This window comes from Sorex araneus, chromosome 3 (genome assembly GCF_027595985.1).
Source record: "Sorex araneus isolate mSorAra2 chromosome 3, mSorAra2.pri, whole genome shotgun sequence".
In the NCBI taxonomy this organism is placed as follows: Eukaryota; Metazoa; Chordata; class Mammalia; order Eulipotyphla; family Soricidae; genus Sorex; species Sorex araneus.
Genome location: NC_073304.1, coordinates 63,029,429 through 63,053,287, shown reverse-complemented (window position 1 = coordinate 63,053,287; position 23,859 = coordinate 63,029,429). Strand labels below are relative to the sequence as shown.

Genomic DNA, 23,859 nt, shown 5'->3' with positions numbered 1-23,859 from the left:
GGAAGTATCAATAAGCAAGTATTAGACTCGAATTAGCTCCTCACATATGTAACTTTTTCAACTAACTGTTTCATCCTGGTCTTTGCCCTATCTCTCAAAGAGATGTTCTCATGCCTTATATATTTTCTGATAAACCAGGTACCTTTACAAATGGAGCAGACACCAGGTCCTCTGGAAAAGACTACCAAAGTTGTCACACAGACCTCAGAGAAGGAAAGCAATTTACCCACGTCATCTCCAAGTTTTACAAGAACGAGGCTACCTTCCTCCAGGATTCATTAATCACAATGTCAGTCTGGACTGCCTTGAAATAGGACTCCCTTCTACCCTGTCCAGGACCATGAATTTCTTCTTCTTACTTTCCCAACCAACTCTACATAATCCCCTAGCACCAAAGTGAGAGTAAGATGAATTGGGGGGCACAAGAAGTTTTTTCAGATTGCTAGCATCCAAGGAAAACTTTTTCCACATCAAGTAGTTATTTGTCTCTCAAGGAACTGGCCTCTAAGCAGTGAGCACCTGTACTTGGGTTCGCTTACAGCAAGGGCCAGCTGCCTCACTGAGAAGACAGGATGGGTCCAGATGCAGTCTGACAGCTGACTTACTCAGGCTGGCAGTACTTTGATATCCATGCCCTGCAGGAGTTCCTGGAGTCTTTACCAGTCCTTACCTACCACTGAAAACATACTTTATCAAGGGGTCCTTCCTACTTTCCTATTTTTTTGGTAAATGATAAAAAATAAAATATGATGAACCAAAGAATTATATGTGACTGTGTATTTTTAATTATTTTTTAGGTTTTGTTGTGGAGGGTGAAGTGGGGGCCAGATCTAACATTGCTCAAGACATCCTATGTGGTACCAGGATAGGCCACGTGCAAGGCAACTAACCTACCCAATCTACTATATTATCTCTCCCGCCCCATTTGATTTCATCTTGTCTTCACTATATATCACTCAATTGACAAGTTGCTGAAATCAGATTTCTTTTTTATTTTTGGCTTTTGAGTCACACCCTGTGGTATTCAGGCTTACTCCTGGCTCTGCATGCAGGGATCAAAACTGGCAGAGCTAAGGGAACTATATGGGTTACCAAGAGTTGAACTCGGATTGGCTACATGCAAGACAAGCACCTTACCTGCTGCCCTATCTCTCTGAAATCATATTTTTGTTTGTCTGTTTGTTTGTGGGCCACACCTGGAGGTGTTCAGGGGTTACTCCTGATTCTGCACTGAGGAATTACTCCTGACAGTTCTCTGGGGACCATATAGGGTGCCAGGGATTGAAAGTAGGTTGGATGCATGTAAGGTAAGTGACCTATTTGCTATACTATCTCTCTAGCCCTGTGATCATTTTTTGGAGGGGGTTGTACAATCATACCTGACAGTGCTCAGAAGACTATGCAATGTGCAAGGGATTAAACCTGGGTCTTGGCCTCCCAAATCCAAATCATACACTAGCCCTTTAAATAATCTCTGAAGTCCCCCAATTTTATTTAAGTTCTTTTTCTGAAGGCCCAACCCCTCACCTCCCAATTTTAATTTTGATTTTAAACCTGTCTCTATTATTTTGAAATGTAATCTTGCTCAACAAAATCATACATAGTTACAAATTAAATACTACTGTATAAAAGGTTTAGACTACCAAAGAATTAACAGTACTTACTCTTGTTTTATCAAACAATTCTGAAACTTTGAGAAAAAACCTGAAAAGGAAAAAGATTTCATAAGAAGTTTGAAATTAGGGGGCTGGAGCGATAGCACAGTGGGTAGGGCATTTGTCTTGCACGTGGCTGAGCCGGGTTCAATTCCCAGCATCCCATATGGTCCCCTGAGCACCATCGGGAGTAATTCCTGAGTGCAGAGCCAGGAGTAACCCAAGTGCATTGCTGGGTGTGACCCAAAAAAAAAAAAAGTTTGAAATTATTTTCTCCTCAAATATTCAGAGAATATACCCTCAAACAAGATTAATAAAGAGCATTATTTGATGGTCTTATTCATGATAGACTTCAATTAATTCAACAAAATGATATACAGAAAATCATGAAGTTTCAAGACAACAGTCTAAGCCATATGTTAGTTTTTGTTTTGTTTTGGGGCCCTATATGACAGTGCTCAGGGACCACTTCTGGTGCTCAGGGGACCATTTGTGGGTGCTGGGTTTGAACTGGGTTAGGTATTTATAAAGCAAGTGTCTAAGTTCCTGAACTATATATCTCTGGCCCTTCATTTAAATTCTTTTAAATTTTTGGGCCACACCCAGAGGTGCTCAGAGCTTTACTCATGGCTCTGTACCTAGGGAGTACTCCAGACAGATCTTGGGAGACCATATGTGGTGCTGGGGATCAAACTGGGGTTGACCACGTGTATAAGGCAAGTGCTAAAAGCACCGTACTATCTCTGACCCCCAGATAATTTTTCTTTTTGGCTTTTTGGGTCATCAGGGCTAAAACTCCTGGCTCTGCACTCAGTAATTACTCCTGGCAGTGCTTGAGAGACCATATGAAATACCAAGGACTGAACTCATGTGGGCCGCCTGCAAGGCAAATGCCCTACCCGCTTTACTACCGCTCGGCCTCCCCTTTCCCCCTGCACTCCGAGAACTCTTCTATGCTAATATGAACACCTTCCCTCATTCAGTGTCCCTTGGAAAATCCAAAGACTCACTAAACTATAGATATTACAATTAACAAGTCTATTAAAAGTTACAAAACAGGAGGTGAAACATGTGGCTGACTTGGTTCAGTACCTGTCACCACATATACTCTCCCAGTCATCACCAGGAATGAGCCCTGAGTACAGAGCCAAAAACAATTTATATGCACTGCTGGGTGTGGTCCAACCCCACACGGAAAAAAAAAAAAAGAAGTACAGACAAAAGCATCAGGACCCAAGTGAGTAAGGCACTTGCTTTGCAAGCAGGTGACCTGAGTTTGAGCCCTGGCACTTGGTATGGTCCCCGAATCTCTGCCAGGAGTGACCTGTGCGCGCACACGCACACACACACATACACACTCCCCCCCACCCCCACACACACTTTTTAAATTTGGGGGCCACACCTGGTAACGCTGAGGGGTAATTCCTGGCACTGCACTTAAGATTCAGGAATCATCCCTGGTGATTAAGGGGATCATATGGGATTCCAGGTACTGAACCCAGGTTGGCTGCATGCAAGGCAAGTGCTTCTCCATTGCACTGTCTCTCTAGCCCCTAATTAAAAAAAATTTTAATTAAGAAATTATCATTACTACTTTGGGGGCTTGAAAGCCACATCTGGCTGTGTTCAGGGCTTACTCCTGCACCCAGGGATCACACCTGGCAGGACTTGTGGGGCGATATATGTAGTGCTAGGGTTCGAACATGGGTTGGCATCATGCAAAACAAGCACCTTAGCTGCTATACCATCTTTCTGGCCCTTCACTTTTTACTTTAAGTATCAATTTAGACTCTGGGGCCATAGAGGGAACTCAATGGTAAGCACATAGTTTGTGTGCAGGAGATCCAGGTTTGATCACATGGCACCCCACCACCACTTTCGGAAGAAACCCCCAAGCACTACTGGAGTAGCCCCAGAGCATCTCTGGATATACCAAAAGACATACAATCCCCCCACTCCCCGGGTAAAAAAAAACCCCGAAACTAAAAAGAAAAATCAATCTAGCTTCCAATAAACGCATACATCCTTATTCTAATTCTAAAATAGCATTTATGATTAACTATTAAAACCTGCCAATATTTTTAAAACACATTTTCTCATGATCAGGGACAGTTCAACAACTATGTTAGGCACCAGCTTTACATGAAAGAGGCCCAGGGTTTGATCCCTGGCAGTGCATAGTCCCCCAAACACCAAGCCTTTATGCACTGCAGGTGTGGACCAAAAATCAAAACATTAAGAACCAGAATTTGTCCTCTTTTTCCTCCTTTTATCCTCCCCACCCTTTTCTGAAAAACAAACAAGTGAACAAAAAATAAGAACCCCATAGGGGTCGGAGAGAGAGCTCACTGCACTGAGCACAAACTTCACATGCAGGAGGCTCAGGATCCATCCTCAACACTGCAAAATCTCCCAAGTCTCACCAGGATGACCCCTGAGCACCTCGCCAGAGTAGTACTGCCAGTGTGGTCCCAAAACTAACATAAACAAATAACCAACCAACCAACCACTCTCTTACACACATAAACCAGCCCATTTTCATCACATGAAACACAATAAAAGTAGGGCCAGGGAGTTAGCTCAGTGAGTCAAGAGTACGCATTTTGCATGTGAAGGCTACAAGTTCAATCCCTGCCACTGTACAATCCCTCCAGGTTTAAGAAGCTCTACACTGGAGCTGGAGTGATAGCACAGTGGCTAGGGCGTTTGCCTTGCATGCGACCGACCCGGGTTAGATTCCCAGCATCCCATATGGTCCCCTGAGCACTGCCAGGAGTAATTCCTGAGTGCAGAGCAAGGAGTAACCCCTGCTCATTGCCAGGTGTCACCCAAAAAAAGAAGCTCTACACTGGAGCTGGAGTGATAGCACAGCAGGTTGGGCGTTTGCCTTGCACGTGGCCGACCCGGGTTCGATTCCCAGCACCCCATATGGTCCCCTGAGCACCGCCAGGGGTAATTCCTGAGTGCGGAGCCAGGAGTAACCCCTATGCATCACTGGGTGTGACCCAAAAAGAAAAAAAAAAAAAAGCTCTAAATTGGTAGGCCCAAGCAGCAAACCTTAGTGGCCCCCTGTTCCTACCCAGCACAAAAAGCACTGGGAATGGCCCCCTCTGCCTCCAGCACTGTTTGGGAAGCCAAAGAACAAACACAAAACCCCCTTCAGAGTAGCTACTACAGGCTCATTTTTATTTAAGATAAAAATATAAGTGTAGAAAAGGAGAAGAAAAAGTGACACTGACTTAAGTTCATAAAGAAGCTCAATTGTCTTCCCCCCTGCCCCGCAAAGCTCAATTGTCTTGATAAAATTCCAAAATACCTACTAAAATAGAAATTACTCCGTATACCCAGGCTTTCAACAAAATTTTGTTTGTACTTGTTTTAAATCAGAGTTCTTACTTGCATATATCTGTAGAATCCTGAGTTCCTAAAGCATATAATGAAGAACCAATTCTATTGTAATCATCAGCAGCACCTACAGAAAAAGTATTATGAATTCAATATATTTATTCATTGATTCAAAAAAACTTATAAAAATATACTTATGAAATTATCCCCCAAGGAGTATCACCCTGCCAAATAATGTACATAAAACATAATACCCCAAGCATAGAAAATGAAACAACTATAATACAAAAGAATGATTATATTAGAAGTATTTGGGAATAGGGAGAACATTTGATTACTTCACCTGAGGAAGTTAAGATAAGTTTTAGACACTACAGAATGAGCTGGAGCTCAGAAGACATTTTTGTTTGTTTTGGGGCTACGCTGGCACTCAAGGGTTACTCTTGGCTCTGTGCTGGAGGGTCTGCTCCTTGGGATTGCTTTAAGTGATACACTCAAACTCAGTTTGTTAGCTAGTTAACTGAAAAGTTAGAATTGATTCCTAACTTTGATACTGAGGACAGAACCCTGTTGAGCTCTTTCTCCAGCCTGAGGATGAAGAAATCTTTAGCAGGCCAAGTGGAGAGGACAGTATTTGGTTAAACAGGCATGGTAAAATCCAGGAAGATACGAAAGAGCAAAGTACATTCAGCAAGCCTTGTGGAACTATGGAACTGCAGAGTGCAGAGAGAGGTGCAAAGAGCTGAAGATGGACTTTTAATTTAATTAATTAATTTTTTGCATTTTTGCACCCAGAGATGCTCAGGGCTTACTCTTGGCTCTGTGCTCAGGGCTCATGGCTCACTCCTGTTGGTGCTCAGAGGGACCATACGGGATATCCGGGATTGTACCCGGGCAGCTGCATGAATGGTAAATGCCCTCCCCACTGTGCTAGCGCTCTGACCCCTGAAGATCGACTCTTTTTTTTTTTCCTTTCTCCCCTCTACACGAGAGTGGTTAGTATTATCTTTTTTTTTTTTCTTTTTTGGGTCACACCCGCCGATGCACTGAGGTTACTCTTGGCTTTGCACTCAGGAATTACTTCTGGTGGTGCTCGGGGGACCATATGGGATTCTGGGAATTGAACCCGGGTTGGCCACATGCAAGGCAAACGCCCTACCCACTGTGCTATTGCTCTTGCCCAGATCGACACTTTTTTTTTTTAAAGTCAAGCCCAGTGGTGCTTCTACCTTAAGTGGGTGGGGGTGTGTGCTTGTGTGTATGTGTTAGATCAAGCAGTAGCACATACCTAGCGCTACATTGTGGATAAAAATTTAAAAAATTATCTACTTCAAATTTTTTAAATTCTGAATTTGATCGTTGGCACCAAGACGAAACATTCTTCTATTTTGTATAAGGACTAGAAGTGGAGAGACAAAGGCGGCAGGGAAGAAAACCAACTAGAAAACTGTTATGTCAGATACTGAGGATGAGGATTAAGAGAACAGTGAAAGCAAAAAGAAACTAGAAATCTGTATGATATTTAGGAAGCATGACAGTAGGATTTAGAAACCTGTTTCTAAATCTGGGACAGGAGAGACAATTATAGAGCTTGGAAAGGTGATGGATGTGACACCATTACTTCAAATGCCAAGTACTAAAAAATTTCAGTATCAGGGGCTAGAGTGATAGTACAGAGGATAAGGTGCTTGTCTTGCATGTGGCTTACGTGGGTTTGATCCCTGGCACCACATATGGTCCCCTGAATGCAGAGCCAGGAGTAAGCTCTGATCACAGCAGCTGGGTGTAGCCCAAAAAACCAAAACCAAGACTGAAACTTCAATATCATACTCTCTCATGGCTGTACCACAGGACAAGGTACTTACTGATACAAAGGTAATAGATGTTTCTATTCATTTCACAAAAAGGACTGCATAACACAAAAACTCGATCTGGATCATGAATCTGACACCTACCTAAAAAGGAATCAATTCTAACTTTTCAATTAACTAGCTAACAAACTGAGTTTGAGTGTATCACTTAAATCCTCTCTCCCTCAGATGCCTCATTTAGAAATGGGGCTAATTATGGTACCCACCATATATAATTACTTAATTATTTGGAGAATTAAATGAATATTACGATATAACCGAAAAATAAATATAATATTATACAAATGTCTGTCATTACTGATATCAAAATCATTTGATAATATTAATGTAATTCAAGATATGCCTACTTTGTATGGGCATTCACATAACAGTCATCTTTTTTAATGTTTCCAGGTCACTCCTGATGATGCTCAGGGGTTACTCCTGGCACTGAGCTCAGGAATTACTCTTGGCAGTGCTGGGGGGGGGCATATGAGATGCCAAGGATCAAACCCAGGTTGACTGCATGCAAGGCAAATGCCCTACCCGCTGTACTATCTCTCCAGCCCCATTGTATGAGTAGTCTCTGTATAAGACTTTTATGTGTTTTATTATATAGAAGTCTCACAAAATTATGTTCAATTTACAAAGCTGAAATTACTCAAAATACATCTATTTTGATTTTTCTTTTTTCTTTTTTTGCTTTTTGGGTCACACCCGGAGATGCACAGGGTTTAATTCTGACTCATGCACTCAGGAATTACTCTTAGAGGTGCTTGGGGGACCATATGGGATGCTGAGAATCGAACCTGGGTTGGCCGCATACAAGGCAAACGCCCTACCTGCTGTGCTATCGCTCCAGCCCCTATTTTGATTTCTTTTATACAGAAAGTTTAAATACAAACTTCCGAAGGGTAATTTCTCTATGTGAAAGTGCTTAGTAATATATATATTACTATATATATTATATATAAAATTTTATTACTATATATATTATATATAATATTACTATATATATTACTATATATTATATATATATAATTTTATTTTTTGCTTTTTTGGGTCACACCCAGCTATGCACAGGGGTTACTCCTGGCTTTGCACTCAGGAATTACTCCTGGTGGTACACAGGGGACCATATGGGATGCTGGGAATCAAACTCGGGTTGGTTGTGTGCAAGGCAAACACCTTAATAACTCCAGCCCTGCTTAGTATTATCTTTTCTAATACACATCACACTCACTGGTGCCCAGGATCCACCAAGGTGCATGGTGGGGCCATGCAATCCCAGGGATCAAACTCAGTATCTTGAGCTATCTCCCCAGTAAAAACAAAAAATAAGACAAAACAAAAAATTTTTTTATTTTTTATTTATTTTTTTTTGCTTTTTGGGTCACACCCAGCGATGCTCAGGGTTACTCCTGGCTTTGCACTCAGGAATTACTCCTGGCAGTGCTTGAGGGACCATATGGGATGCCGGGGATCGAACCCGGGTCGGCCGCATGCAAGGCAAACGCCCTATCCGCTGTGCTACCGCTCCGGCCCCCCAAAAAATTTTTTAAATATAACACACATACACACAAAACCCAAATCAAAGAAAAACAACAAACATGGCTAGGCACTGTATGAGTGAAATGCAAACTTATGAACAAAAGTTCATAAGTTTGTAACTGTACATCACAGTGATTCTCTAATAAAAAACTGAAAAAAAAAAAAAAACATGGCTAGGGGAGACAGTGCACAGGCCTGCATGAGTGATGTCCTGGTTTAGATCCTCACATGCATTCCTCTGCCCTCCCCCCAAAACAACCCCAAATCCAAAGAACTCGATTAAAACAATAAACAAGCAAACAAACAAAAACTACCAAGGAACCAGAGATAACACAACATTAAGGCCTTACCTTGCAGGCAGCCAGCCCTGGATCTACCCCTAGCACCTGGTGTGGCCCTGGAGGTCTCCGAACATCACTGAGTGTGGCCCCTGGAGGCTCCCAAGCAGGCCAGTGTGACCCAGGCTGTCTCTGAGAGTGCTGCATCCTCTAGCCCTGCACTGATCTGCAGGCTGGGTCGGCTGATAAGCAGCGGAGCCTTTCACCCCCAGATAATTTATAAGTTCTTTATCAAAAGAGAACAATCAGAACTGATTTTTGTATTTAACATTCAATAAACTATTTTTCAGTCTCTGGATCACACCTGCTCACACAGTGCTCAGAGAGTTCATGACACACCTGAGGTGTCAGAGATTTCATGTGTAAAACATATGCTCTAGCCCTTTAAACTATCCCCCTTAATATGTTAGCATGGTATACATTTAAACTGACCATTAGCACGGTATACATTTAAATTTAAAAAATTTTGCTTTGGGTTTCCTCCTGGTGATGCGGAGGGACCATTTCTGCAAGCAAAGAAGGCATGCTGACCTTTGAGCTATCTGCCCAGCCCACTGCTAAAGTTATTTTTCAGTTTGAAATTCGGCAATCTATCATCTGGCTCAGAGAAATACTACCCCTATGCGACTGCATTATTATATGACCATGAAAACATACAAACTGCACAGTTTTAGTGATCAGAATTCAAAGTGATATTGACAGTAAGAACATTTGTCTTTTTTTTTTTATTACATCAGCAGTGCTTATGCATGCAAGATAAGTGCCGATCCATTTTTCCTTTTATTATTCTGTAAAATTCTATCTACAAAATTTTATATGAGGCCAGAGAGATAGAAGAGACTGTACAAGAGCCTTCCCCACTGTGTTCTCTCTCTGGCCTTATAATGTTCTGTTTTGTTCTTCCTATCTGTCTAGTCTGCTACTAATGTCTTAAAAACGAAGACTATGCTGGGGTAAAGTATGCAGTGTCAGAGATGGAATGAAGGGCATAGATGATGCTAGACATGTGCTCTACCACTTGACTTTATCTCTCTGACTTGAAGAATATATTTTCATAGGGCTGCAGAGCTAGTACAGGGAGTAATGAACATATAGCCAACCTGGTTTTGATCCCTGGCACTGCAAATGATCCACTGAGTACCACCAGGAGTGACCCTAGAGTACAGAGCTGGGAGCAAGCCCTAAGCACTGCCAGTGTGACCCAAAATAAAAAATAAACAAGAAAGAATATATTTTTTCTTCATCTGGAAATCATCCATGTCTAATATAATGGCTGACAAAAAAACAGATATTTACGAATGATACAGTTCATAATTAACAATTCACAGTTCATTTTATATTTTGGCTTTGGGGTATACCCAGCAGTGCTCAGGGCTTACTCCTGGTTCTTTGCTCAGAAATCACTCCTGGTGAGGCTTGGTGACTATTTGGGATGACAAGATTGAACCTAGGCTGGCCGTGTGCAAGACAAGCGCCCTACCCTCTGTACTATCTTTTTGGACTCTATAGGTTTTTGTCTGTTCGGTTTTTGGGCCACACACAGAGGTCCTCCTGGGTTACTCCTGCCTCTGTACCAGGAATTACTTTTGGTGGTGGTTGGGGGACCATATGGGATGAGGGATCAAATCTAGGTTAGCTGTGTGCAAGGCAAGTGCTCCCCAACCCCACAGGTTCTAAAATGAATTTTGTTGTTGTTTGGGGCCTTGGGGGGTTGGGTCACGTCTGGCAGCACTCAACAGTTACTCCTACCTTGGTTCTCAAGGGGCCCTGAGAGCTAAGGATCAAAGCTGGAACACATGGAAGCAAGATTTGTGCTCAGTCCATTGAACTATCTCTCTGGCACAGATAAAGGGTATTTTATTCTTAATGTAATCTTATAAATAAGGAAACCAATAGAAGGGAATTTAGAGACCTGCCCATGATTCTGAAATAAATCAGTAATGATCCTAGGGAGGAATTAAAGTTTCCCACACTTTTACAATTTTTTAATTATAAAAAAGGCAAATAGGGGCTGGAGTGATAGCACAGCGTGTAGGGTGTTTGCCTTGCACGCGGCCGACCTAGGTTTGAATCCCAGCATCCCATATAGTCCCCCGAGCACCACCAGGGGTAATTCCTGAGTGCATGAGCCAGGGGTGACCCCTGTGCATCACCGGGTGTGACCCAAAAAGAAAAAAAAAAGGCAAATAAAACTATTATTTCATCAAATAGATCTATAAATTAGGAAGATGTAAAGAAATAAAACTAAAAAAAAAACCCCCAAAACTCCTAATTCTCCCAAAAGAATGAAACAAGAATAGATGTTATCAAGTCAGGGACCTTTATTTCCTTCTTTCAGTGGTGCACTTAAAAATGCTTCAAAATGAAGATTTATATTTATAGGCAGCTATTATTTCTCCTTAATCAGATGTTCTCAAACAGTGTGGTCTTAGACCACCTTTAATCTGAGGACCTGAAAAAGGTCTTGTTGACACTTTTTCACATTTGCCACAAATCTCCTTTGTGTCTGATGTAATAAAAGGTGGCCTGTATTTATTTGCTTCTGCATTCAATCTACAGCAAAAAAATTATTTTAGTTCAAGTATATCTAGAAGTCCAGATTCAATTATGTAGCTAGAAAAGGAAGAGATATCCTATAAGTATTTGGGGAGGGGGGTGGTGGAGTGACACGCAGTGATGCTTAATGGTTACTCTTGGCTCTGAACTCAGGAATTAGTCCTAGCAGTGCTTGGAGGACCATGTGGGATGCTGCGGATCTAACCTGGGTTGGCAGGATGCAAGACACATGCCATACCCGCTGTACTATCTCTTCAATCTCCAATTTCTACTAAATATTCTACTAATATTTTCAGATTTACTATATACTAAGGCACTCTGATACCACTCCAAAATTAAAGCAGTAATAGTTTAAAAGGTTGTTAGATTGGGAATCTAAAATTTACCAATAAACTTTTTGTATTTGTTTGCATTAAATTTCACTAATACATACATATATAATTAAAAATTTTTTTTCCACTAAAATTTATCTTGGGCAAGTAAGACAGTACAGATTAGGGTGCTTGCTCTGCATGTTATCAACCCCAGATCATCCCCCAGCACCACACATGGACCCTTGAGCATGGCAAGGAGAGATCCCTGAGCACAGAGTCATGAGCAAGTCACGAGCACTGCTGGGTGTAGACTACCTCCCTACCCAAAAAAGGCCTGCCAGTTTAAAAATATTTAAAATATACATTTACTTCATAACCCAGCCATATCTAGTCTAGGTGTTACTCAAGAGAAATTAAAGCATATATCTATATCAAGACATAAAACAAATGACTGTCACACTTATGACGAATAGCTAAAAGCTAGACAACATTCCAACAAACCAAAATGTAGTTCACAAATAGGTGCTTGGCATATCCATAGGATAGAATAGCACTCACAACAAAAAAATACGAATGAGATAAGAACAACTGATACACTATTTTTTAAATTACTCATACACATAATGGATAAATTCAATAATAATTTTATTTAGTTACAAGATCAAACAATTAGAAAATGCAAACCAATCTATAAAGATCAGTAGATGCCTGAAGACAAGAGGTAGAAGGAAGAATAACAAAGGGCCACAAGGAAAACTTTTTCTTTTATGTTTTTTGGGGGTCATATTTAGTGATTCTCAGGGCTGACTTCTTGCTTTGTGCTCAGGAATTTCTCCTGATAGTACTTGATGTGGTGCCAGGAATCAAACCCAGGTTGGCCACATTCAAGGCAAGCACCCTACCCATTATACTATCTCTCCATCCCCTACTTTGTTTATTTATTTATTTAGGCTTTTTTGGTCACAACAGACATTGCTCAGAGGTAACTCCTGGTCAGGAATCACTCCTGGCAGTGCTCGGGGATCCATATGGGATGGCAGGTATTGAACCTGGGTCAGCTATGTGCAAGGCAAATTCTCAATCTGCTGTACTATCGCTCTGGCCTCTCTACCCCTTTAAACTCTGAAGGAATTCTACATACAAGACTTTGTAACACCCTGTATTTGACCACTTAGAAAGTACTGGTTCGGTGCCGGGGAAATAGTACAAAGGTTAGGGCAACATTATCCAGGTTTAATCTCCAGATCACATGACCATCTGAGCATCACTGGGTACAGCCCTGGAGGTCCCAACACTACAGGTGCTGAGTATCGCTGCATCCTTGAACTCTAGCAAAACCAAAGCTCAGTTGGCTGAGTATCAGAGGGAGTGGCCCCTGAACCTCTTCGAAGACCTTTACCCCTCCATGAAGAGAGAGAATATTGACCTAATGAATTATGCAATACTCCCCAAAACTGACATATAATATCTGAGCCTCCTAGTAGAAAGCATAAAAAGAACTTTATACTGAATTTATCATTAATCCTTAGCTGACTTTTTAACTACTGGGAAGTGAGCTCATTGTGATGGATATTTTCCAGAATTCTAAATATTGCTGAAAAGTGAATTTTATCATTGTCAACAAATATTATCAGTTTTCACTGAAGTGACAGGCTCCATTAATTTCTGAGAAAATATTTACCAAACACTCAAATCTGAAAAACTTATTTTAAATTTGTTTATTCAGTTGATCTTTCAAAAGTGTTCTATGAAAAAAACAGCTGGTTCAGTCCCAACTCAATCAGTCATATTTCAATATGGAGCCAAGAGCTGTATGCAAGCATATTTTTTCAAAATATTTTTAAACTATTTTTTAAATTACTCATCACCTAAAATATTTTTTTAAAATGTGTGCTCCAAGGAGGTTTAGTGCAATAGATAATTTACTGCTTTATCAAGAACATCATTAACTAAAAAAAAAAGTTTAAACTCACAGACTTCCTAAAGAGAGTCTTGGATTTTCAAGGCTTTATACATAGTCCATAGTTTGAGAACCTCTGTTCTTTATCACAACTTCCTCAAATTGTAAATAACATAAAATCTCCATCATTATTAAATATATAAATATAAGCTATAGCCATAAGAAAAACCTTACTTTTGTGGGATCTTGTCATTCTATCAGATTTAGCAGATGCATCCTTAACTCGGTTATGGTATTCTAAAAGGAATGTTCTTTCATGCTCAAAGAAATCATCTACATCCTATGGGATCAAAAGAAAATAAGAACTTTTAAGTTTACTTACTATAGTATAACAATAACATAAATAAACATTATCATCATAAAAGATCATCAGCAAAACAGCATACCTAGCCTCTAACAGTTAAGTTATACTGATTTCACTAAGTTCAGACTTTACTGTACATATGTTTCTATCAATTAAGAAACTTCCAGTGGTTTTGTAGCTGAAGGTTCAGAGCATTCCATATGGTTCACGTTCACAAGTTATAGTCTAAAGTATGTTTCTGCTCATGCTCTGCTTCAACAAATCAATACTGCCAGGGGAGGACCAATTGCTTTTTAGAGGGGAAAAAGGGGAAAATCTGCATGACATCTCATTCTTATACAAGGACTTAACGACTCTGCGATGAAATACAACAATCTTCACATTTTTTAACTCTAAGGAAATTTTTTGGATCACTTTAGTGGATTATTTATAATAAACAACATAAATTATTTAGGTACTGCTTTGGGGACAGGGTTTGGGGGTCGGAGTGGAAATATGGTGGAATTTGAAATATGGTGGTGGGTAGGTAGAATGGTGGGTGGATTAGTGTTGGAATATTAAATGTAACAAATTACTGTGAACAACTTTTTGGCATTTTTGTTTTTTGTTTTTTGGGTCACACCCGGCGATGTACAGTGATCACTGCTGGCTCTGCACTCAGGAACTACCCCTGGTGGTGCTCAGGGGACCATATGGGATGCTGGGAATTGAACCCGGGTCGGCCGCGTGCAAGGCAAATGCCCTACCCATTGTGCTATCACTCCAGCCCTATTGTGAACAACTTTATAAAAATAAAATAAATAAAAACACATAGAGTAAAAAAAAAGGAATAATCTGATAGGCAACTGAAATACACTCTACAGGCCATCCGCCAAGACTTAACAAGTTTTACTCATTAAGGTTAGCTCTTTGTTTTAATAAATCTGGTGAGACTAGTTATCTAGGAACAACTATTTTACTAACCACTGCTTACAATCTTTTTTTCTGTGGAAAAAAAAGGTGGATATATATGAAAATATAAACATTACAGTATTTTTTCACTTGTAAAATAACATTTAATGAAAGAAAAATCGTCAGTTGATATAATTTGACTCACATCAACAGAATGTAAGAAGCAAAAATCAGCATTGGCAAAATGCACTTTAAAGCTGTAAATCATGCACACGCAGTATTTGTGGGGAGGACCCCAGCAGCCAACAAGCAAGGCAATACTCTAAATGGAGCTATATCCCTGATCCCAATATATGCTATACCAGTTTCCTTTTTCTGGATTTGTGTGTGCATGCATGTGCGTGTGCGTTTTGGGCCACACTCAGTAGTGCACAGTGCTCTCTTTGTTGCCAGGAGTCAAACCTGGGCTGGTCTTGTACAAGGCAAATGCCCCACCCACTGTACTACTGCTCCAGCCCCAATATACCAGTTTTCTTAACTGTAAATATGGGAATAAAAAACTGTCTAGGGGCCAGAGAGAGAAAGAGAGAGAGAGAGAGAGTGTACAGTGGGTAAGATGCTTGCCTTGCACACTGCTGACTGGGGTTTGATCCCCAGCATCCCATGTGGTCCCCAAAGCATTGCCGTGAGTGATTCCTGAGTACAGAGCCAGGAGTAACCCCTGAGCAATCACTGGGTATGGTCCTAAAACAAAACAAACAAAACACCTGTCTAACTTTTTGGGGCCAGATCAACAGCACAGCAGGTAGGGTGCTTGCCTTGCATGCAGCTGACCCAGGTTCGATCCCTGCCACCACATATGGTGCCTGAAAGCCCCAACAGGAGTGATCCCTGAGCCCTGAGTGCAGAACCAGGAGGAACCCCTGAGCACACACAGGTAGGGCCCAACAACCATAAAAATTCCTGAAACAAAAATAAACAAAAAAGGAGACAGAGCTATAATACAGAAGATAAGGCACTTGCCTTGCATGTGGCCAACTTGGGTTCAATCTCCCACACCACATATGGTCCCCTGAGCCTGCCAGAAGTGATTCCCAAGTAAAGAGCCAGGAGAGTAAGCCTGATCACCACCAGCCTGAAACCCCAAAACCCCAAAAAGCAAACAAACAAAAAAAAACAGGGTTGTACAAACCAAGAAAGTTAAGGGTTGTCAACAAAAACACTGTAAATGTTTTTTAAAAATAGTGTTTTAAATAATTGTCACTTATTTACTAAGAAGATTACAAAAATGATAATCAAATGGTGGTTTTACATTTCATGTTAAGAAAAATGTTAAAAGGGGCCAAAGTGATAGCACAGAGGGTAGGGTGTTTGCCTTGCACATGGCCAACTGGGGTTCGATTCCCAGCATCCAGCATCCCACATAGTCCCTGTGCATCACTGGGTTTGACCCAAAAAGCAAAAAAAACCCCAAACAAACCAAAAAACAAAAATAAAAACAAAAATAAAAATCAATACTTGGTACCAAAACTATGGAAGCTAAGGGACTGGAGGGACAGTACAGCAAGTAGGGCGCGTGCCTTGCATGTGGCTGATCTGTGTTTGATCCCTGGTGTCCCCTAAAATCCCCAGAGCCCACCAGCAGGAGTGATCTCTGAGCACAGAGCCAGGAGTAAATCCTGAGCACTGCCAAGTGTGCCCTAGAAACAAAAAAAGCAAAAGACCCAAACAAACAAACAAAAAAAACCTCCCTGGAAAGTAGAGTCCCTATTAAATAAGCAGGGACTTGAGAGCGGACCTGTCTCTGTCTCAGAATCATGGCTACCCAAACTCTCAAGGAGTAGTCTCTCCACGTCCCACAGAGCAAGTGAGTCAGGTGCACTGAGATGACAGCACTAATGAGCCTGGCAAGACTTTAGTGCCCACATTATGCAGGAGCTCTGTACTTCCAGCACCCGACGACCTGCCCCTGCTTCGCCATAGGCGCGCATGCGCACGACACTTCTTGACTTCTTCTTCTACACCTGCCCTCACTCTCTCACCCTTCTCACCACACCTGCTAGCTCCAACAGAAAAATGTGCAAATAAACTTACAATAATAAAAAAAAATTGTCCAGAGAGATAGTACAGTGAGCAGGGCACTTGTCTTGCATGCCACTGACCTGGTGCCATCTCTAGAATCCCATATAGTCCCTGAGGCACCACTAGGACCGAACGATCCCTGAGCACCATCAGGTGTGGCCAAAACCAAAAAAAAAAAAAAAAAAAAAAAGGGATAAAGCCACATTCTTCCCCTAGGGATTTGCTTGATAAAGATCTCCCCCTTTTAATGGTAAGAGTCCAAGTAAATCTATTCTTTTACATTCTTAAGACATCATTAAGAAAAAAATAGGCATTGCTTAGGTAACTAACTTTTAAAGAATTTTGATCCATATTACCTTATTCAGCCTTTCCAACAATCCTGAGAGGTAGGGTATATTAAAAATATTTTTAAAATTCTGAAAGTGCTTATGTTAAAAAGTGACTTTCGGGGGTTTGGAGCAGTACAGCAAGGAGGGCATTTATCTTGCACGCAACTGACCTGGGTTTAATCCCCAGCATTTCATGTGGTCCCCAGCGCATCACCAGGAGTTATTTCTTAGTGCAGAACCAGAAGTAAACCCCAAGCATCACTGGTGTGACCCAAAAAATGTGAAAACAAACAAACAAAATAAAACCAAATATCAGTGACTTTCGGGGCCGTATAGCTTGAAAATGAGTATCTCACTGAGCTCTTCTAATTCTCAATCTGATGTCTAATACCTGCAAGATTAAGGATTTGCATACCAACGGAGGCAGCCCCTTCTTTACCTCGCACCCAGTGAGGCACCTCATGTGCTTGTGGCTGGACATTTCACTCCACACACTCATCTCCCTGAGGTTCCCCTCCAACCAACTGTGCCGTGATCACACCTTGACACGCAGGGAGAGCACATACCAGAATGGAACAGTCAACATTCTAGGGCAGAGATTACCAAACTCCTTTGGCCTTCTGCCTGCCCAACTATGGATTTTGGGTCACACACCCAGCAGTGCTCAGAGGTTATTCCTGGCTGTTCCTAGGAGTCCTCATAGGCCATGCAGTTCTGGGAATCAAACCCCGGTTCCCTGCATGCAAAGCATGCACTATAACCCACTGAGCCATCTCCCCAGGCCCCTATATAAACGCCTTCAGAAAGAAAAAGACAAAACCAAAACCACTCAGTACCCCAATGGAAATCTATCTTCTTAAGCAAACAGGAAATGTCCTACAATAGCACCCAAATCTACGACCTCCCCAGGATTGTTTCAGTATCATGAGGGGTGCAATTGCTCACTTGAGTGAAACACTGCTTCAGAGGCTCGCTTCTTCTTCTTCTTCTTCTTTTTTTTTTTTTGCGTCACACCCGGCGATGCACAGGGGTTGCTCCTGGCTCTGCACTCCGGAATTACCCCTGGCGGTGCTCAGGGGACCATATGGGATGCTGGGAATCGAACCCAGGTTGGCCGTGTGCAAGGCAAACGCCCTACCCGCTGTGCTATTGCTCCAGCCCCAAGAGGTCATTTTTTTTTTTTTCTTTTTGGGTCACGCCCGGCAATGCTCAGGGCTTACTCCTGGCTTTGCACTTAGGAATTACTCCTGGTGGTTCCCGGGGGACCATATGGGATGCTGGGAATTGAACCCGGGTCAGCCGCGTGCAAGGCAAATGCCCTACCCGCTGTGCTATCGCTCCAGCCCCCAGAGGCTCGATTTTTAAACTGTAGGCTGTGACCCTGTACAGGGTTGCATAACTGAATAATGTCATCTTAAAATGACTTATGGTTTTTTTTTTTAGGTTTTGTGCCACAAAACCTAAAAAACTGCTTATGGTTTTTTTTTTTTTTTTTTTTTAGGTTTTGTGCCACACCCAGTGGTGCTCAGGGCTTACTCCTAGCTCGGTGCTCAAGGATCACTCCTTGGAGAGCTCGGGACCATAGCGGGTTCTAGAGATAGAACCCACTTCAGCACATAGAAGGCAATGTCCCTGTCTGCTACACTATCTCTCTGGCCCCTAAAATAAATTTCTTGGAGCTAGAGAGTGTGAAGGGCTGAGTGCACGCTTTGCGTGCAAAAGGCCTTTGTTCCACACCCAGCACCACATGGTACCTAAAACACTGCCAAGTGTAGCCCAGAAACAAAAACCAATCAAAATACTTAAAAAAAAAAAAATCCGGGCTGGAGAGATAGCACAGCGGGTAGGGCGTTTGCCTTGCACGCGGCCGACCCGGGTTCAAATCCCAGCATCCCATATGGTCCCCTGAGCACGGCCAGGGGTAATTCCTGAGTGCAGAGCCAGGAGTAACCCCTGTGCTTCGCCAGGTGTGACCCAAAAAAGCAAAAAAAAAAAAAAAAAAATCCTTGTTTGGTTTTTTTGAGTCACTCCTGGCAATGCTCAGGGGTTACTATTGGTGGTGCTTGGGGGACCACATGGGATGCCTGAGGTAGGACTCTGGTTGGCCACATACAAAACAAGTGCCTTACCTGCTGTACTATCTCTCTCTCTGGCCCCAATTCTTTTATAATTTTTTATCAGCAAATGTTTAAGTGGGTTACTTATTTTATTTTTTTAATTTTTAATTTATTTTTAATTTAATTTAATTTTTGTTTTTGTTTTTTGGGTCGCACCCGGTAATGCACAGGGGTCACTCCTGGCTCTGCACTCACGAATTACCCCTGGTGGTGCTCAGGGGACCATATGGGATGCTGGGAATCGAACCCGGGTCGGCCGCGTGCAAGGCAAATGCCCTACCTGCTGTGCTATCACTCCAGCCCCAAGGGTTACTTATTTTATATACCTATATACTTGAGTCACATATAAATTTTTCAGACAAAAAAGGGGTTGCAAGTAGAAAAAGTTTAAGAAACCCTGCTCTATGTGTAGGGTGTTTGCTTTGCACAGTGCTGACCCAAATTTGGTCCCTGGCACCCGATATGGTTGGTGCCCCAAGCTCACCAGGCGTGACCCCTCAGCAAGAGCCAGGAATAATCCCTGACCACCACCAGATGTGGCCCCAAAACCAGACCAAACCAAATGAGAAAAAGAAGAAATCCTGTTCCAGAGAATAAACTTAGGGAGGAAGTCCACACAGGACCTTGGAAGAGGCTTGGAATGTAGGCAGGGAATTATGGGTTTCTCGATACCTGGAACACAGTCTAGTCTTGAGGGTGGGGGGTTCAGAGGAACAGGAAAACTCCTGTAAACCTCTTGAAGATGGGGCTTCCCAAAGAGTGGAACCCAAATCAGGGGACCCAAGTTTCCCAGCCCTGAAGATTCTACTGTCCAAACTTTTCTTTTACTACAATATAATTTTCTGCACCACTGAAATCTCAATCCATCTTTCTTTTCAAAGATGTAGAACATCGGGCGAGTGCTTGCAACCATGTATGCGGACTGTGAACTAAGCTTTTGCCCCAAGCCGGCTAACGAAGGAAATATCCTTCTCAAAATTGGTCTCTCCTCCCTCCCGAGGGAGAAGGCATGGTGTCCGACATTTTTTTTTTTTTTTGGGTCACACCCGGCGATGCACAGGGATTACTCCTGGCTGTGCACTCAGGAACCACCCCTGGCGGTGCTCAGGGGACCATATGGGATGCTGGGATTCGAACCCGGGTCGGCCGCGTGCAAGGTAAATGCCCTACCCGCTGTGCTATCACTCCAGCCCGGTGTCCGACATTTTATGGGTCCTTTGAGCAGGTATGAACTTTGTGGCTCAGAAAAAAAAAAGTGTGCTTTGAACTTGAAACCGGGACACCTGGGCAGGCTTGGGCCAGGGCCGGAGCTTGGGCTCCGGCCGAGATTCGACCCAGGTGGCCATGCCTCTGCACAGCCGCGGGAATGCCGAACGAGCAGGAACCAGAGGCAGCTATAAGATTTGGGGTTCCAGAGAGTGTTTGCAACCATGTATCCAGACTGTGAACTAAGCTTTTGCTCCATGCTGCTCCAGGAAGGGAAATGATTCAATTTCCAACTTTAATCTCCCTGGATTTAATTACTAAAATACAGAAATTGTAAACCGCGCAGCCGAGACTTTTTATTTCTTCATTCTCATCAGTGGAAAACTCAATATCAAATATTTCCTTGTCAATAGGGCATATTCTTGGGGGATAAATTCCAACAAAAATAGTGAGTCTGTGTTGAAACTCGAACAATAATAGTGAGTTTTGTGTTTAAATATGGAATGTAATCAAGGTAAAGAGAAGAGTGAAATTTATCAGTTACCCAGGCAGGGGTGGGGGGTGGGGGTGGGAGGCATACTGGGGTTTTTGGTGGTAGAATATGGGCACTGGTGAAGGGATGGGTGTTTGAACATTGTATAACTGAGACATAAGCCTGAGAACTTTGTAACTTTTCACATGGTGATTCAATAAAATAAATTAAAAAAATAATAACAATAAAACATAAAGTGAAAGCCAAAAAAAAAAAAAAAAGATGTAGAACATCAGTGTGTCTTTTAAGAAGGTGGGTTGGGAGGTGGGAAGAAAACTGGGGACACTGGTGCTGGGACTGGAGTGGGAACACTATATGCCCGAAACTCTATTAGAAACAGCTTTGCGAATCACAGTGCCTAAATTAAAAAAAAAGTAGTAAAATCTCAAATCAAATGCCTCTCTATTAATAATAACAAAATCTTACCTTTACTCCTGAAACAATTACTCCATCTGCTGATTTAACCATGTTTTTAAAGAAATCTTCAAGCTTTTCTTTTTTATTTTTTCCTCGTACACTCAACTGAAAGGTAAATTTAAGTCAAATTAAAAAAAAAAACATTGGGAATAACTGTCTTTTTACTCTCTGAAAATAAAATGGCAATCTCAAATTTTAATTTATTTTTCATTTAAGTGATCACACACATATCATCACCCCCCCACAGGAAAAATGGACTAGCAAAGCAAGTGCCTCAAGCCCTGTATTATCAGCCCCACACCTGTATTATCTCTTAGCCCCACACACCTAGTTTGCTTGTTTGTTTTCTTAGGGGGTGAAATGAGGGAGTAATGGATCAAACCTACAACCTCACACATGGTAACCAAATACTCTACCACTGAGCTACATCCCTGCCAAGACCCCAATTTTAAACTTAAAACTTGTCAACTGTATCATATTTATTAGTGATTTCCAAACTTTAGGGCACTAGGGTCCAGGACCCAGGGCCCAGGGATGTGCTCAGTACCCACACTGCTACTGAGTACAATCGAGAGCTCCGCTGTGGTGATCCACAGTAACACAATGAAATGTGCAAGCAAATAGATGTGAGCCCACCAGGACTTTATAAGGCAACCGAAAAAATTTAAATCAGAAGTTCCTCGAGGTGTGAAAGTTTCTTTTTTTTTTTTTTAAGGGGAACACCTGGTGGTGAAGAAGAGTGGAGAGATTTATTTCTGGTAGTGCTAGGGGACCATAAAGTATCAAGGATACATCCTAGGCATCCTATAAAAGATGTGCTAAGCCTGTCACATACTCTCTCAGTCCTTAAACATAAAATTTATTGGAGAACAATCACATGATCCTGTTAAAGTACTGAAACACAAGTCTCTGCAAATTCTTTACTCTGAACTCATCTGTCATTTCTTATCCTGTGTTGAGTGTCAGCAACTAAAAAGCAATACAAAAGATGACTGAATGGTATGAGTGGTTCTTTTATTTTCTTTATATTATTTATCTGTTGGGTCATACCCAGTGATACTTAGGGGTTAATCCTGGCTCTGCACTCAAGAATCACTCCTAGCAGAGATAGGGAGACCATAGGGGATGCCAGAGATTGAACCCAGGTCAGCCACGTGCAAGGAAAGCACCCTACCTACTGTACTATCTCTCCAGCCACTGGTTATTTATCTTAATTTTAAAAATTTGTTTACTGGGGCCAGAGATAGTACAGTGGGTAGGGTGCCTGCCTTGCACATGGCTGACCCAGGTTTGATCCCCGGCACCACATATGGTCTCTTGAGCACCACGAAGAGTGATTCCTGAATGTAGAGCCAGAAATAGCCCCTGAGCACCACAGGGTGTGGCCCCAAAACAAAACAACTCCCCCCAAACATTTATTTCCATTCCTTTTTGTTATCTGCCATGACTGGAGGTCACATGCACTTGGCTTGGTGTTTGCCGTGAATTCCAAATAGCACAGCTGCTGGGATCACACTTGGACATGTGGGTTGCAGCCAAGGAACGAATTCACAACTTCACCAGTCTCAGGTGAGGCATTCTTTCCACACTACCCCATGCCCCCGACCCTGAACGGCCATTTAAAGGCAAAGCAGAGAGCAGCTCTTCTAACTTTACCACTTGCAGCATGAGGATGCCCCAGGATGCCCCACAGATACATAAGTCATGTAATGTCCTTCTTTGGCTTCAATGTCACCTCTACAAACCTCTAACTGCCTTCCTAAACCTTAGGTCTTATTTCAAACTATTTTTTGGGGGCTGTGCTGGGGGGCTACTCCTGGCTCAGTGCTTGGAGGGACCGTGCAATACCAGGAGTCAAATGCAGAGCCTCATATATTCAAGTCAGGTGCTGTACTGCTGAACAACATCCCTGGCCCTACATCATATTCTTACACAGAGATCTGACTAAACTCACATTCGATGAGTATAAAACAGTTCACATTTAATCTCCACAGTTTTCTAGTTTCTTTCATTCAAGCCCCTTCGGTCTGCCTGTTAGACTCCCACGTTTCCATGCCTCTCTTGGAAATGTCTAAAACATGTCCTTCTGCATTCTCACAGTTCTAGAAGTTCTTACTATTTAAGTAGATAATCACAGAATACTACTCGAGTTTACATCCCGCATGCCTGATATAGTCAACATTTTTTACAACTGTTAGCTATAATACATGCATGTACCATGTAAATCTATGCTTATAAATATATTCATGCTTATGATGAAGCATCTCTGTGACCTTGAGTTATTTTACACTTGAAAAACTTTTTTTCTCAGTATACTGAAACAGGACATTTAACTGTCATAACTGCTTAAACTAAATCACTGTCACTGCCACTGTCATCCCATTGCTCACTGATTTGCTCAAGTGGGCACCA

The 23,859-nt window shown here is 42.0% G+C and overlaps 1 protein-coding gene across 2 annotated transcripts in view; it reads right to left on the bottom strand.

Annotated features, from left to right (window-relative positions):
- Positions 1–23,859, bottom strand: part of SNX6 (sorting nexin 6) — a 60,071-nt gene that overhangs the window by 11,012 nt on the left and 25,200 nt on the right. For both annotated transcript variants that reach the window (XM_055132630.1, XM_055132629.1), the window contains 4 exons: positions 21,457–21,552; positions 13,744–13,849; positions 5,052–5,127; positions 1,665–1,704 (listed from right to left, as the gene is read on the bottom strand). In XM_055132630.1, coding sequence (XP_054988605.1) covers positions 1,665–1,704; positions 5,052–5,127; positions 13,744–13,849; positions 21,457–21,552 — 318 coding nt within the window. The remainder of the gene's footprint in view (positions 1–1,664; positions 1,705–5,051; positions 5,128–13,743; positions 13,850–21,456; positions 21,553–23,859) is intronic.